The 14,057-nt window shown below is 41.9% G+C and overlaps 1 protein-coding gene across 4 annotated transcripts in view; it reads right to left on the bottom strand.

The window, feature by feature from the left end:
* Positions 1–14,057, bottom strand: part of POM121C (POM121 transmembrane nucleoporin C) — a 54,661-nt gene that overhangs the window by 17,898 nt on the left and 22,706 nt on the right. For 2 of the 4 annotated variants that reach the window (XM_077777948.1, XM_077777949.1), the window contains exons 2-5: positions 6,037–6,252; positions 5,370–5,528; positions 3,683–3,763; positions 2,004–2,175 (exon numbers count right to left, since the gene is read on the bottom strand). In XM_077777948.1, the coding sequence (XP_077634074.1) occupies positions 2,004–2,175; positions 3,683–3,763; positions 5,370–5,528; positions 6,037–6,101 (477 nt within the window). In that variant the 5' untranslated portion in view covers positions 6,102–6,252. Of the gene's footprint in view, positions 1–2,003; positions 2,176–3,682; positions 3,764–5,369; positions 5,529–6,036; positions 6,253–7,144; positions 7,479–14,057 lie in introns of those variants that run through there. The other 2 variants (XM_077777947.1, XM_077777946.1) reach the window with 2 other exon arrangements.

The raw sequence follows: 14,057 nt of genomic DNA, 5'->3' as shown, positions 1-14,057 counted from the left end.
ACTGTGTCAGGCTCTGCAGCTGGCGGCATGGAGTCTGCTTGGGAGTTTCTCTCTCTGCCCCTCCCCCTCTCATGCTGTCTCACTCTCAAACTTAAAAAAAAAATTATGTTTTTCACAAATATGAAGGTTTGTGGCAACTCTGCTTTAAGCAAGTCTATTGGTGCCATTTTCCCAATAGCATGTGCTCGCTTCATGTCTGTCTCACATTTCCAAGTCTTATAATTCAGTGATCTCTGATGTTCCTACTGTAACTGCCCTGGAGCACTGCACACCGTGCCTGTATAAGGTGGCAAGCTGAACTGGTATTGCATGTGCCCTGATTGTCCCACCAACTGGCAGTCCCCCCGCCCCATCTCTCTCCCTATTTGCCGAGATACAACAATATGGAAATCACATCAACGAACAAGCCTACGATGGCCTGTAAGTGTCCAAATGAAAGGAAGAGTCGCACATCTCTGACTTTCAATTGAAAGCTACAAATGATCAAGCTGAGTGAGAAAGGCAGGTCAAGAGCCAAGACACGCTGAAAGCCAGGCTTCTTGCACCCAATAACCAAGGTGTGAATGCAAAGGAGAAGGTCTTGAAAGAAAGTAGAAACACTACCTAAGGAAGACACAACTGCCAACATGAGAAGGCCTTATTGCTGATACGGAGGAAGTCTCAGTGGGCTGGACAGAAGACCAAACCAGCCACAACATTCCCTTAAGCCAAAGCCGCATCACAAGCAAGGCCCAGCTCCTCAATTCCACGAAGGCTCAAAGGTGAGGAAGCTGAAGCCAGCAGAGGCCAGCTCACTGAAGTTTAAGGGAAGACGCTGTCTCCACAAGGCAAAGCAGCAAGTGCTGATGGAGAAGCTGTGGCAAAGTTATCCAGAATATCCAGCTAAGGTCGCTGATGAAGACGGTTCTGCCCAACAACAGACTTTCTGTACCGAAAGCCTTCTACTGGAAGAAGAGGCCATCTAGGACTCCTGTAACTGTAAAGAAGTCAGGGCCTGGCTTCAACGCTTCAAGGACAGGCTGACTCTCTTGTCAGGGGCGAATGCAGCTGGTGACCTGAAGTTGAAGCCAGTGCTCACTGGCCATTGTGAAAATCCGAGGGTCCTTAAGAAGTATCCTAAANTAAAAAAAAAAAAAAAAAAAAAAAGAATTATCCTAAATCTGCCTGTTGTGAGGATTATGTGAGGAAACTTACATAAAGTGCTTAGCATAGGATCTAGCATAGAGTAAGTGCTCAAGGTAAAGGTTATTATTTAATACTCTTTGTATTCCCACAGCTGCTCTGGCTTAGGCCTTCATTTTTCATTTGTATTACCCTAAGAACCTTCTGGATTATTTTATCTCAAAAACAATTTGGAGAGGAGAGATTATCTTTCTTTCACACATGCCTTATTTTTTTTCTAGCTACTATATATAGGTTACTCACTACTGACAGACACTGTGTTGGGTATTTTCCAAGCATTACCTTCAATCTTTGTAACAATCCTTTGGAGATGAGAAAAGTTTAAGTGACTTAACCGCTCAAGGCCCTATAAGTACTAAGAGTCAAAAGCCAAGATTTGAACGCAAATCTGTCTGGTAGCAAAGCTTGCTCTGTTCCCTAGGCCACATGACTTCCTCTTACTAATAAAGAATTGCAATTTTTTCTAAAAAAAAGTTTTTTTTATTTTGAAATTACAATACTTTAAAAAGTTTCACTAAAGCAGTGCAATCTGGATTGAATCTACCTTTTCAATGAAATTAATATCTTTTGTGAAATTATTCATGCTTTGTCTATTTATCTGCAATAATGGCTGATTTGTGTCAGGTTTCCACACATGCCCTGATTTACTTTCTGGGCTTTCTAGTCAGTTCCCTGGGTCTACAGTTACCATTCAAGGGCTTGTATCTTCTGTTTAGCTTAGAGGTAATACCAGTATCAGATAGAAGGTGCCTAATAAACACTGGCTAACCAACTAATAAGTGCTTGGAACTCACTTCTCCTATACCACAAGACCAACATACCTGAGAGAAACCTCGAGTAGAACTGTAAGAACTGGTAATGGCATTGCGGCTGGAGCTAGGGATGCCACCGGTATAGGTGCTTGTCAAGGAGCTCATGGAAGAGGTGCGGGATCTCTTATTCAAGTGGTCATCTGAGCTCTGGGAATTGAGACCTCTTTTCAGAGAGCCAGGCCTAATAAAAGAGAAAAAGACAGTGAGATGCGCTATTTAAGGCAAAATTCTTTTAAGGCTTTCATCCATGGTCATAAAATGTTTCTTAAATAAACTTAATATAAAAGGATGAAGCTCTTAATATTACTGTTACCACTTCAACTAAATATCTCTGACAAAAGCAGAAAGGGAAAGCCAAATATTTAAAAAGTGAAACGTATGATTCCACTTATATTTCAGAAAATGCACACTAACCTACAGTGACAAAAAGCAGATCCATGGATGCCTGGGGACAGAGGCAGGGATGGAGGAAGGTGTTACTAAGGGGCACAGGCAAACTTTTGAAGGTGATGGTTATGTTTATTACCTAGACTGTGGCAATGGCTTAACAGTTGGATACATGTCAGAACTTATCAAACTACACTTTAGACAGGTACAGTTTACTATAAATGTCAATTATACTTCAATAAAGCTATTAAAAAATCTATTAAAAAATCAGAGTTAAGAGGAACCAACCAATTTTACTAAGCTTCCAACCGAAACAAAAATTCTCTAAACACCTTTCTTGTAGAGTAGGCATCTAACCTTTGTTACAATGTTACAACTCACGATCTAGAGTGACAAAGGTTAGCCACCGACTAGTTTATTTTTACATTGGATGGAAACGTATTTCCTCTAAGGTCCACCGACTTTACCAGGGGATCCCATCTGGAGCCAAACCAAGCAACTGTTTTCCTTTTTTGTTCACATGACTGTTTTCCTTTTTTTGTTCACGCCCTTTAGGTTTTTGAAGAGCATTAGCCTCCCCTCCCTCATTTCCTTACTCCCCTTGAGATTTTTCTCCTTTGGGTTAGTATTTTATACCTTTAAAACCCACTCACGCACCACCACCACCATATAACATCTTATAATTGCTTCACATGGAATGAATGTCAGGTTGTGTTTATCCTCTCTCACTGCATAGGATGTGGAAGCAAGCATAGCACTGCATGGACGATGTGAGGAGAATTAAAGCAGGACTGCCTCTTGGCTGCTCCATTCTAGTCTCTGTCCTTCTATCAGCACACACTAGGAGCACAGCCGCTCTTCCGACGGCCTTCTCCTACTACTAACTCAAAAGCATGTAAGTTACCCCAAGTACCTCTTCACACGAATTTCTAAGCCATTTCCCCTCCTATCCAATTCTCTCTTAAAGGTACTTCAACTCACATGTACAAACAACATTTATCTTAAATTCCATACTACTGCATTTTATCCATTGCACATACCTATTTATAGATGTGGTTATTAAATACATTTACAAAGTTTCCTGGCTTTACCATACTTTATCCATAGTAATGAAAAATATCAAAAGAAATTAGAAGACACTGTGACACATTCTACTTAAAATGTTCCTCTCCAATATCAAAGATTTGGACCTGAATTAACAAAGCATCACAAAAAGCACAGAGTAAAATCTACAGGACAACAGCTCTGGCAGTTCCCTTCCCCCAAATAGTCCATCTCATTCAGAAAAGAGTCTCACTTACTTAGGCACAAAAGAAGCAGGGACTCCATTGGCCACCAGGGGCTCAAATGCTGAATGTCCACTCCCACTGCTATCATGGCGCCTGTGACAAATCAAAAAACCCTCAATTAAAAGAAATGACTGTTTTTTTCTTAGAGCATCTTCTCATATTCCTGGAACCTTATACCATTTCTATGGCATATGAGTTCCATGCTAGATAAGTTGCTTCAAATCCTACAGATTCTGAAAAGTAAATTGATTCTAAGACTGTCCTCGTAACAAGGAAAGTATAAACATGCTTCCAGACCTTTTGAACTTTCTCAGGTGTATCAATTAACTGCTAATTCTCTCCAAAGTTTTACAATCATGAATTTAACACTCTACCATCCACAAATTAAAAACAAAAGACCAATGAATACTTTAGGGACCAACCCACACATCCCATAGTGCTCTAGAGGTTAACAGGGCAAGTCTGTTAGAGAAAAAAAGTCACATATCACACATAAGAAGGACCTATGTGTGGTGCCCATAATCCCTGCTTACTCCAAGTGTGAGAAAGATAATAGGGTCTTCAGTTACACAGGCTCACGGGGTCAAGAAAAATTATAACCTTGGAGAACAAGGGAGACCTACTGGGAATATAAGGAGGATTCCTTCTCCTGCCTCCACATCCTCCACTCCTTGCCACTCCTGCTTAGCTGGCTGACATCAGTTCAAAGTGCACTTGTAAGTCATCTCTTCACCATTAGATTTTCCTATGTCACATAAAAACACTTCCACTTATTAATGTTTCCCTACTGAATCTTACATTGGCAGTATCAAGGATGGCCATCTTTGAACTTGTAGGAGACAAACAATCTAGTCTAGGTAATGGAAACAATGGTTATATTTAACAAGTGTGGGATCCACGGTCTCCTCGGACTGCTTCCTCGACCACCTTATATGAAGAGCCTCCTTCTAATTAGTCTGTTAGATTTTTTTTTTTTAACTTCTAGACACAATCTAGAATTCCTTATTTTATTATCCAAGTCCCACGGGAACTGTCTTGCTCATTGCTCTATCCACAGTCCCTGGAGTAGGCCCTGGCAATGAGAAGGTGCTCAATCTGTTGAATTAAAAGAGCGGAATCCTTAACTGGTTCTTAGAAAGCCATAAGCAGCTCTGCATCCTAACTAGTGACTTCAACCTCCGTTCTTTCCACACTCAGGAGACAGACTGTTTATTTCATTTTCATTAAGATATCAGAAACCAAACAATGAAACTGGTTTTATTCTCATTACTGGTAAACCTACCATATTCCAGTCTTCACCTTTCATTGCCAAACATTCCTTCAGGACAAGTAAGACATTTGAAATTGGGGTTACCCAAATAACTGAACACCACAAGCTGGTGAGAGGAAGATTGTTAGCATTCTCTTTAAAAAATAAAATTTAGCACATCTGTATCAAAAGTATGAGGCTAACATGGTTAATAGATGTCAGCTTATCTCTGGCACTTACGGAAGGGGTAAATCATAAAGTTTAACCCGTATCTTAGGAAACTAACACCATTCAAGCCCTTGTTTCCTAGCTCTTCCACGGAAGCCAAAGAAGCCAACTAAAGCTCACAAACTGGAGTTGGCCTCTGTATCTTTTTGGCAATGCTCTGTATTTCAACAAATCACAGGAGTCCATGTGGGAGGCTGGTTAGTACTCTACTGGGCTGGTTACCTTCTTTTATTTTCCTGGTTATCACAAAATATTTGGTCTTCTTCTTCCACTGTCCTTTTCTTCCTCTCCTTGAGGGCACTCAATACAGTTTCCTTTGCACACGGGTCTGGGGCACTATTTGATGGTGAGGACAGTGTGGAGTTGATTATCTGCTCTGGTCTGTAAGGAAAGATCATATTCTAGCATCAAGACATTTTAATGTCAAGGGTACCCGAGTGGCTCAGTCAGTTAAGCTTCTGACTTGGCTCAGATCATGATCTCATGGTTCGTGGGTTTGAGCCCTACACACTGGGCTCTCTGCTGTCAGCACAGAGCCTGCTTCAGATCCCTCTGCCCCTCCCCCACCCACATTCATTCTCTTTAAAAAACAAACATTAAAAAAATAATAATCATGCCAATAATAATCAATAGCACAGACTTCAGTCAATGGAAATCAGAAGCTAACCAATAAATAAAGTATACACTGATAGAAACTGCCCTTAACAATTAAAACTACAGTCTAAAGCCAAAACAAAACAAACAAAAAAACCGTTCAAGGATCAGATTTAGGGGTTTGAGTAAGCAGTTTCTTCCCTCTTATGCTTTACATTTGTTTTGTCAGAGGAACAGCTGTGGAAGAATTAAGTGGAAATAAATCGGAGTTTATTCTGGCAGCAGTAATACTCACATTGGCGACCGAGTCAATTTACTATCGGGAGGAGCAATCCTCACTGTCACTGGGCTGCACACCATTTTGGAATTACGAGCAGACAGCACAGTCTTCTTGTGACAACCATTCCAGCACACTGTAGGAAGTACCCCCAGAAGGGAATACTGGGCCTGCTGGATTGGGTATCGTCTTCGAGGTGTTATTACAAACCGGTTTGATAAAGTCCCACAATCCCTATGGAGAATGAGACACACACTATAAGAACCAAAGAAGCTTGAAAGAAGGACAGAAAATGTAGATTACTAAAGAATCATGTGGGTTCCGTTATTCTCCAGAGAGCTTAAACCGCTTTTTGAGCCACACAAAACAGCATTCTTACGGCAACATTCCCCCATTCCATCTACCGGTGGCAAATGGCAGCTACCCAACAGCCGAACAGCCGTCCCCGCAATGGATTTGAAAGATTTTGAGAGGGAAAGTGAAAACCCTGCTCACACAAGGAAACTACAATGGAAGGAAAATGCATGTTAGGACTTGCCAGGCAGCACTTTTCAAGAATTCCTAAAGTGTTTCAATTTTTTTATGCTAATAAGTAATATACACCCAAAGTTAAACATTCTACTCATCTTTCAACTACATGGTCTTATCCATAATCTAACACTTTCACCAAAGTTTTGGATTCTCTTGTGTCAGTTGGCCATTGGGACTAAATGGAATGATCAAATTTTATCAAAGAGGGGTCTCCTGGGAACACTACTCTGACGTAATTTCTCGTACTGTTCCAAAAGTAAAAAAATACAGCAAAACATACGACCTAACTAACTCCTGAAGGAGCAAGATATTTTCACCAGAAGTAGGGATACTTTAGTAGCTTATTAAGTATCCTGCTAAATCCATGCTGTATTAAGTTTTAAAAACCGTAAGGAAGGGAACAGCTCTGCCATCACATCTCATCCCAAAGGTTCAAGGAGGGCAGGAGGCGGCTGACACACACCAAGGTGTTTCAAGAGGACAAAGCGACACAGAATCCTCTTTGGACTTAACGAAAACCGGATTTAAAAGTTAAGACCTCAATTCGGAGCTGGTCGACAGAGAGGAGGGTCTGGGAAAGGTGAGCGTATCTTACCGGTGGGAAGGCCGCCTAGAGGATCGGAGAAGAGGAGTGGGGAGAGAGGGGTGAATGTGGTGAGCGCGATGCGGCGAGTGCGCGGGCGGCGCGGCGCGGGCGGACGCACGGCGGCGGCCAGGCCTCTCCAGCAGGTCCCTGGCCTCCGGGGCGGGGGCAGGCTGCGGGGGGCCGGGCTTGCCCAGGTAACTGCCCATGAGGAGCAGTTCAGCGGGGTCGGGTCCTTCGAGCGGGCTCCGCGGCTCGAGGAGGTTTCCGTTTACCGCCGACTTGGCCGGGGGCGAGGCGTGCAGTGCTCGCTGACGCCGCGCGCTCCGAACCAGCGAGGAGNCGCCGCGCGCCGCGTCATCGTGCGCCAGCTGCGTCACTGCGCACGCGACTCGACGCCCGACCGCCGCGGGCAACGCCGCTGCTGCCCGGCAACGCGCTAGACCCGGCCCAGCTCCGGAAAAGCGGCCTCCCAGAAACGCAGTGCTCGGCTTCTTGCGGGTTCCGCGCGTTTCCGCCACGCACCCATACCGAGGTGAGCCTGTGGAAGAGTCGCGTTAAAAATAAGAGCTCCGGGAAGCGACGTGATACTTGATCCGTGTTATTTTCTAGGGGGCTCAAGTCCCGGAAGAGATTGTTACCAGACGTGGTGAGGTTTTTCAGTTGCCCTGTTTACTGCCAAAGGGGGTTTACTTCTACAGCAACAGTGAAATGCAAAACCAACCCAAACCAACCACCCTTTTAAATGTGGATCTAATTCTAATAAATTCGCGATCAAGCAGTCTAACAAAGAGTCTAACAGACTGAGGATCAAACCTGAAGCTGTGATCAGAGTCTGAGTTGCTGCGGTACAAATTGCTTCAGTGGGACAGTAATCTACCAAATTTCACATCATGGTCCAGAATTGGGTAAATTTTGAGGATCTGTGATCAATCTACCTATGTTAATGTGGTGGTCTGAGAAAGTGGGTTGTGGTTGTCAAGGGCTGTCTGTTGGGGGTCGGAAAATGAAGACTGCTAAAAAGTAGAGTTTCTTTTTGAAGGAAGACAAAAATGTTCTAAAATTAGATTATGGTGACTGTTGCACAACCCTGTGAATTATATGGTATGTGAATTAAGTCGTAATAAAACCGCTAAAAACAAAAACAAAAAACCTTGGTGGTCTGCCAATTCAGATTTTGACCTAGCTCAGCCTCTTTGATCATTCATTCACTCCAACTACTGATCTACACTGAAGAGATAGATGAAAGGGTAAAAAGAGAGTCTCTTACCTCTGGAAGCCTTTTGTTTAGTAGAGAAGAAATACGTGTAATTAGAAAGCTACAAGTCAGTGTGGCCAGTGTAATAACCAGTACAGAAGAGAGAAGGAATGATAAAGGAGAAAATAGGCTGGGAAGTGTTACTTTAGGGGAGAGAACTGGCTAAAGCCAGGTTCAAGGCAGATGCAGGAGCACTGTGCAGAAGTACAGAGATGGAAAGGAGTATATGATACAAGAGTCTCCAAACAGTTTAATGTGGCTGGAGATTAGGAGGTTTGAGGGAATGGTTGGAAAGATAGGCAGGGCTCAGTAAAGATGCCTCTGGAGCAACTTGGAGATGAGCAAGGCAGGCAGTTCTCCCCAACCCACTCCCAGGGCAATTCTGCTTCTGTTTGATTTCACATAAGACTTCATTTGAAAAGCAAACGGATGGGCTGTTACTCAGGAACAAATGTCAACAGCAGCAGCAGAATGGTGGGACAAAAGCCAAGCTGCAGTGAGTTAAACGATGAATGGAAGACTAGTCAGTGACTGCAGACTTCCTGTTCAAGGAATTTGGATAATAAGAAAGTATTTAGCGGGGTGCCTGGGTGGCTTAGTCGGTTAAGCGTCCGACTTTCGCTTAGGTCATGATCTCGCCGGTGTGTGGGTTCGTGCCCCGCGTCGGGCTCTGTGCTGACTGCCAGCTCAGAGCCTGGAGCCTGTTTCAGTCTGTGACTCCCTCTCTCTCTCTGACCCTCCCCTGCTCACGCTGTCTCGCTCTCTCTCTCTCCTAGAAATAAATAAAACATTAAAAAAAAAAAAAAAAAAGAAAGTATTTAGCTCAGCAAGGTGCTTTAATTTACCATATATTACTGGAATTCAGAGGAGGAGCCAGACATAAAAGCCATCAGTGTACACATGTTGGGAGAATAAGATTACTTTGGCATTAATGTAGTAGAGAGACCTGAGCCCCAGGGCACCCTAGTGTTTAGAGGTTGAAGAAATGGGACACACAAAACCTGCAAATTGTTTAGTAAAATTTAGGTAAGTACATTAAAATGTAACACTCTGTATGGGAAAAGGCAACACAGGTACTAAAAGACAAGCCAATTAAGACTGAGAAAAAAACAACTCTCACTCATATAAACAAATAAACCTCATATAAAAAACTACATAACTAAATGTATAAGGAATCATTAACAAAATAAATGTAAAAAAGTACAAGTGCTATAGAAATGCAATTCATTGAATAGGAAACCCATATAGCCAGTAATTATTAAATATATATGTGCATGTGTACCTATGTGTGTATACGTGTACATACATACATATGTTTAACCTCCCTAGTAATCTCAGAAGGCTTTACAGTAGTAACAATTTTGCATTCATTTGCTCAAGTAGAAACATTTAATAGTTCAACAAGATCAAATTTTGGCAAGAATGTGGAACAAATGGAACTTTCATGCTGCTTGTGGATTTGTGGAACTATGATTTGGAGAGCAATTTGGCAATATCTAGTAAGAGTGAAGAAATAGGTACCTCCTAACAGTGCGATTCCACTTCTGGGTACAAAGACAGCCATTGCAGCATTATTTGCATTACTGGCAATGTGAACGCACCTAAATGTCTAATGCCTACCAACCCAAGAACGAATGAACACTGGTATAATTCATGTAATAAAATATTATAAAGGCTGCTGAAAAATTAACCACCTTTCCAGCCATAATTAAGTGATTCCAGGCTAGTCCTCCCACCATAAACAACTATAAACATGGACAAACTGTATGAGGCAACTACTGTCAGAGAACAAGAGGAAGTGCAAGACTGATCCCTGAGAGGAAACTCCTGAGGTGAGCCTTGAAAATCACTTAGTTCCTCTACGTGAGGGGAATTTCCCAAGTTCAGTGCAGACAGCTAGAGTAGGGCTGAGGAGGCAAAAATCAGACTTCAGGATAGCTGAAATTGCTGGAAACCACTGGGCCGAGCAAGGGAAAGGAAGATGTCATGCAGACAGGGATTTCCAGAAGTCTATGTGTGAGTCCCCTAAAAATCTGTGGCTAAAGGCTGGAATGACGGTTAATTTTATGTCTCAATTTGACTGGGTCTCAATGTGCCCAGATACTTGGTTCAAGATTATTTTAGGGATGTTTGTGAGAGTATTTCTGGATGAGATTAACATCTGAATTGGTAGACTAAGTAAAGAAGATTCCCCTTCCATAGTGGGTAGGCCTCAACCAATCTGTTGAGGGCCTAAATAGGACAAAAGACCTGGGTAAGAATTCTCTGCCTGGCTTTGAGCTGGAATATCTGTCTTCTCACCCCTACCTTCAAACTTGAACTCAGAACTCACTATCAGCTCTTCTGCTTCTTAGGCCTTTGGCCTTCAACTGAAATTATACCACTGGCTCTCCTGGGTCCCCAGCTTGCTGACTACAGATCTTGGGACTTCTCAGCCTCCATACTGAATGCACCAAATCCTAATAAGTGTGTGTGTGTGTGCGCGTGCGTGCGCACGCGCACATGCATGTATCCATCCTATTGGCTCTGTTTCTCTGGAGTACCCTGAATAATATAGTTGGGCTGTATATGCACAGAGAGACCACCTGCGGATTACCAGAAAGCAAAGTACTAAATGGGTTAAGATTAGAGCAGAAATACTAGAGTTAGAGTGATCCTGGGGTAAGAGCACTGCCAGGGGAGTTCTGGCCCTACCAAAATGGAAAGATCTCATAAATGCATCTTTAACATCCTTGGCATCCAGCTGAAACAGCAGAAAGGTTACAACTTGAGGTAAGGACCACAGTCTACAGTAAGACCTATTCTAGGTCTGCCTTAATAAATTCTAAAATCAAACCACGACAAGATCCACAGGAAATGAGTTTGCAGGTTGCGTCTCACCAAGCTAGTGGGGCTTGGGAAACACTTTAGGCTCTCCACTGATCTGTAAAAATAAAACAAACCAAGGACAAACAAGCGTAAGGTCATTAGCCAGTAATGACACTGCCTGCCAAAACAAGAGCCCATATACTTCATGGAGAGATAAGAGACTCCAGAGTATTGTTCACAACATACAATATTCAATAAAAAGTCATGTAGACATACAAAGAAACAAAACAATGGGATCCATAGTCAAGGGGGAAAAGAAGCAGAATGTAGAAATGAACCCAGGATGGTCTAAATGTTAGATTTAGGCAACCAAAATCTTAAAGGAACTATTATAAATACATCCAACGAATTAAAGAAAAGCATGGTCTTAATGTGTAAATAAATAAGGCATCTGCAGAGAAATGGAAATTATAAGGAAGAAACTAATAGAAATGCTAAAGCTAAGCAGTAATTGAAAACTTTTACTAGATAAGCTTAACATCAGATTGGAGACAGCAAAACGAAGTCAGTGGACTTAAAGACAGATCAGTAGAAATGATCTCATAATGAAGACACCCTCCAGGTCCTATGAAACAAAATCAAACAGTCTACATATGTGTAACTGGACTCTCACAAGGAAAAGTGACACTGGGGCAGAAGTAAATATTTAAAAGTTAGTGTCTGGATTTCCCAAATGTGGTGAAAATTGTAACATAAACTACAAAGCAACTAAAAGAATAACACAGCTTCTCATCAGAAAAAGGTAGGCTGGAAGACAACTAAGTAGTTGCTTTTAAATGCTAGGGAGAAAATCTTGTCATCCCAGAATTCTGTGTTCAGAAAATCCTTCAAAAATGAGAGTGAAATAAAGACACTTAGTGATAGGGGCACCTGGGTGGCTCAGCTGGTTAAGCACAGACTTCGGGCTCAGGTCATGATCTCACGCTGACATCTTAGAGCCTAGAGCCTGCTTCGGATTCTGTGTCTCCCCATCTCTCTGCCCACCCCCCTCCATACGTGNGAGAAGTGTCTGTTCATGTCTTCTGCCCATTTCTTCACTGGGTTGTTTGTTTTTCGGGCGTGTAGTATGGTGAGTTCCTTATAGATTCTTGTTTCAAATCAAAATTAAGAGACACTGTATAGGTGGATATAACAAATATAGAAGGAAAAGATGTAACCCACCAAAAGCTGGGTTGTAGAAAGAATACGTGTGATTATACTATTGTGAGGTTACATTTGTGATATGGAAAGCAGGAAGTGGGACATCTGAAGTGCCAGGTCTGACAGGAGGAGGAGTATGGTGAAATAGGAAAGTGATATGTAAAGGTATTCAATAGTGACTATATCCTGGGTCATAAGAGAAGCCTTAGTAAATGTAAAAGAACTGATATAAAACAAAGTATGTTCTCTGACCATGAGGGAATTTAACTAGAAAGTCAGTAACAAACAAAAGGAAAATCTCCAAGCACACAACACAATCTAACGAATCCATGCATCAAAGAACAAATCTCAAGGGACCTCAGAAAATATTCTGAACTAAAACTGGACAGCAACATGCAGAAGAATGAACCTGAACCACTTTCTTACACCATATACAAAAATAAACTCAAAATGGATGAAAGACCTAAATGTAAGACAGGAAACCATCAAGATCCTGGAGGAGAAAGCAGGCAAAACCTCTTAGACCAGCCACAGCAACTTCTTACTCAACAGGTCTCTGGAGGCAAGGGAAACAAAAGCAAAAATGAACTATTGGAACCTCATCAAAATAAAAAGGTTCTGCACAGCGAAGGAAACAAATAGCAAAACTAAAAGGCAGCCAATGGAATGGGAGAAGATATTTGCAGACAACATATCAGATAAAGGGTTAGTATCCAAAATCTATAAAGAACTTCTCAAACTCAACACCCAGTAAACAAATAATCCAGTGAGGAAATGGGCAAAAGACATAAATAGACACTTTTCCAGAGAAGACATCCAGATGGCTAACAGACCCATGAAAAAATGCTCAACATCACTCATTCTCAGGAAGATGCAAATCAAAACCACAATGAGATACCACCACACACCTGTCAGAATGGCTAAAATTAACAATTCAGACAATGACACATGTTGGCGAGGATGCAGAGGAAGAGGGTATCCTTTTGTACTGCTGGTGGGAATGCAAACTGGTGCAGCCACTCTGGAAAACAGTACGGAAGTTCCTCAAAAAAATTAAAAATAGAATTACCGTACAACACAGCAATTGCACTACAGGGATACAGGTGTGCTGTTTCGAAGCGGGATATGTGCCCCATTGTTTACAGCAGTGCTATCGACAGTAGCCAAAGTATGGAAAGAGCCCAAATGTCCACTGACGAATGGATAAAGAAGATGTGGTAATGGAGTATTACTTGGCCATCAGAAAGAATGCAATCTCGCCGTTTGCAATAACATGGATGGAACTAGAGTTCATTATGCTACACAAAATTAGAGAAAGACAAATATTGTATGACTTCACTCATATGTGGAATTTAAGGTACAAAACAGATGAACATAAGGGAGAGAAGCAAAAATAATATTTAAAAAAGGGAGGGGGACAAAACACAAGAGAGTCTTAAATATAGAGAACAGGGTTGCTGGGGGGCTTGTCGGGGGGGATGGGCTAAATGGGCAAGTGGCATTAAGGAGGACTGGGTATACGTAGGGGTGAATCGCTGGGTTATACTCCTGAAATCATTACTGCACTATATGCTAACTAAATTGAATGTAAATTTTAAAAATTAATTAAAAATTATTTAAAAAAATATTTTGAACTGAATTAAAATGAAAATATAATGT

This window comes from Crocuta crocuta, unplaced genomic scaffold (assembly GCF_008692635.1).
Source record: "Crocuta crocuta isolate KB4526 unplaced genomic scaffold, BGI_CrCroc_1.0 scaffold217, whole genome shotgun sequence".
Lineage (NCBI taxonomy): Eukaryota > Metazoa > Chordata > Mammalia > Carnivora > Hyaenidae > Crocuta > Crocuta crocuta.
This window is presented reverse-complemented; position numbering and strand designations above follow the sequence as displayed.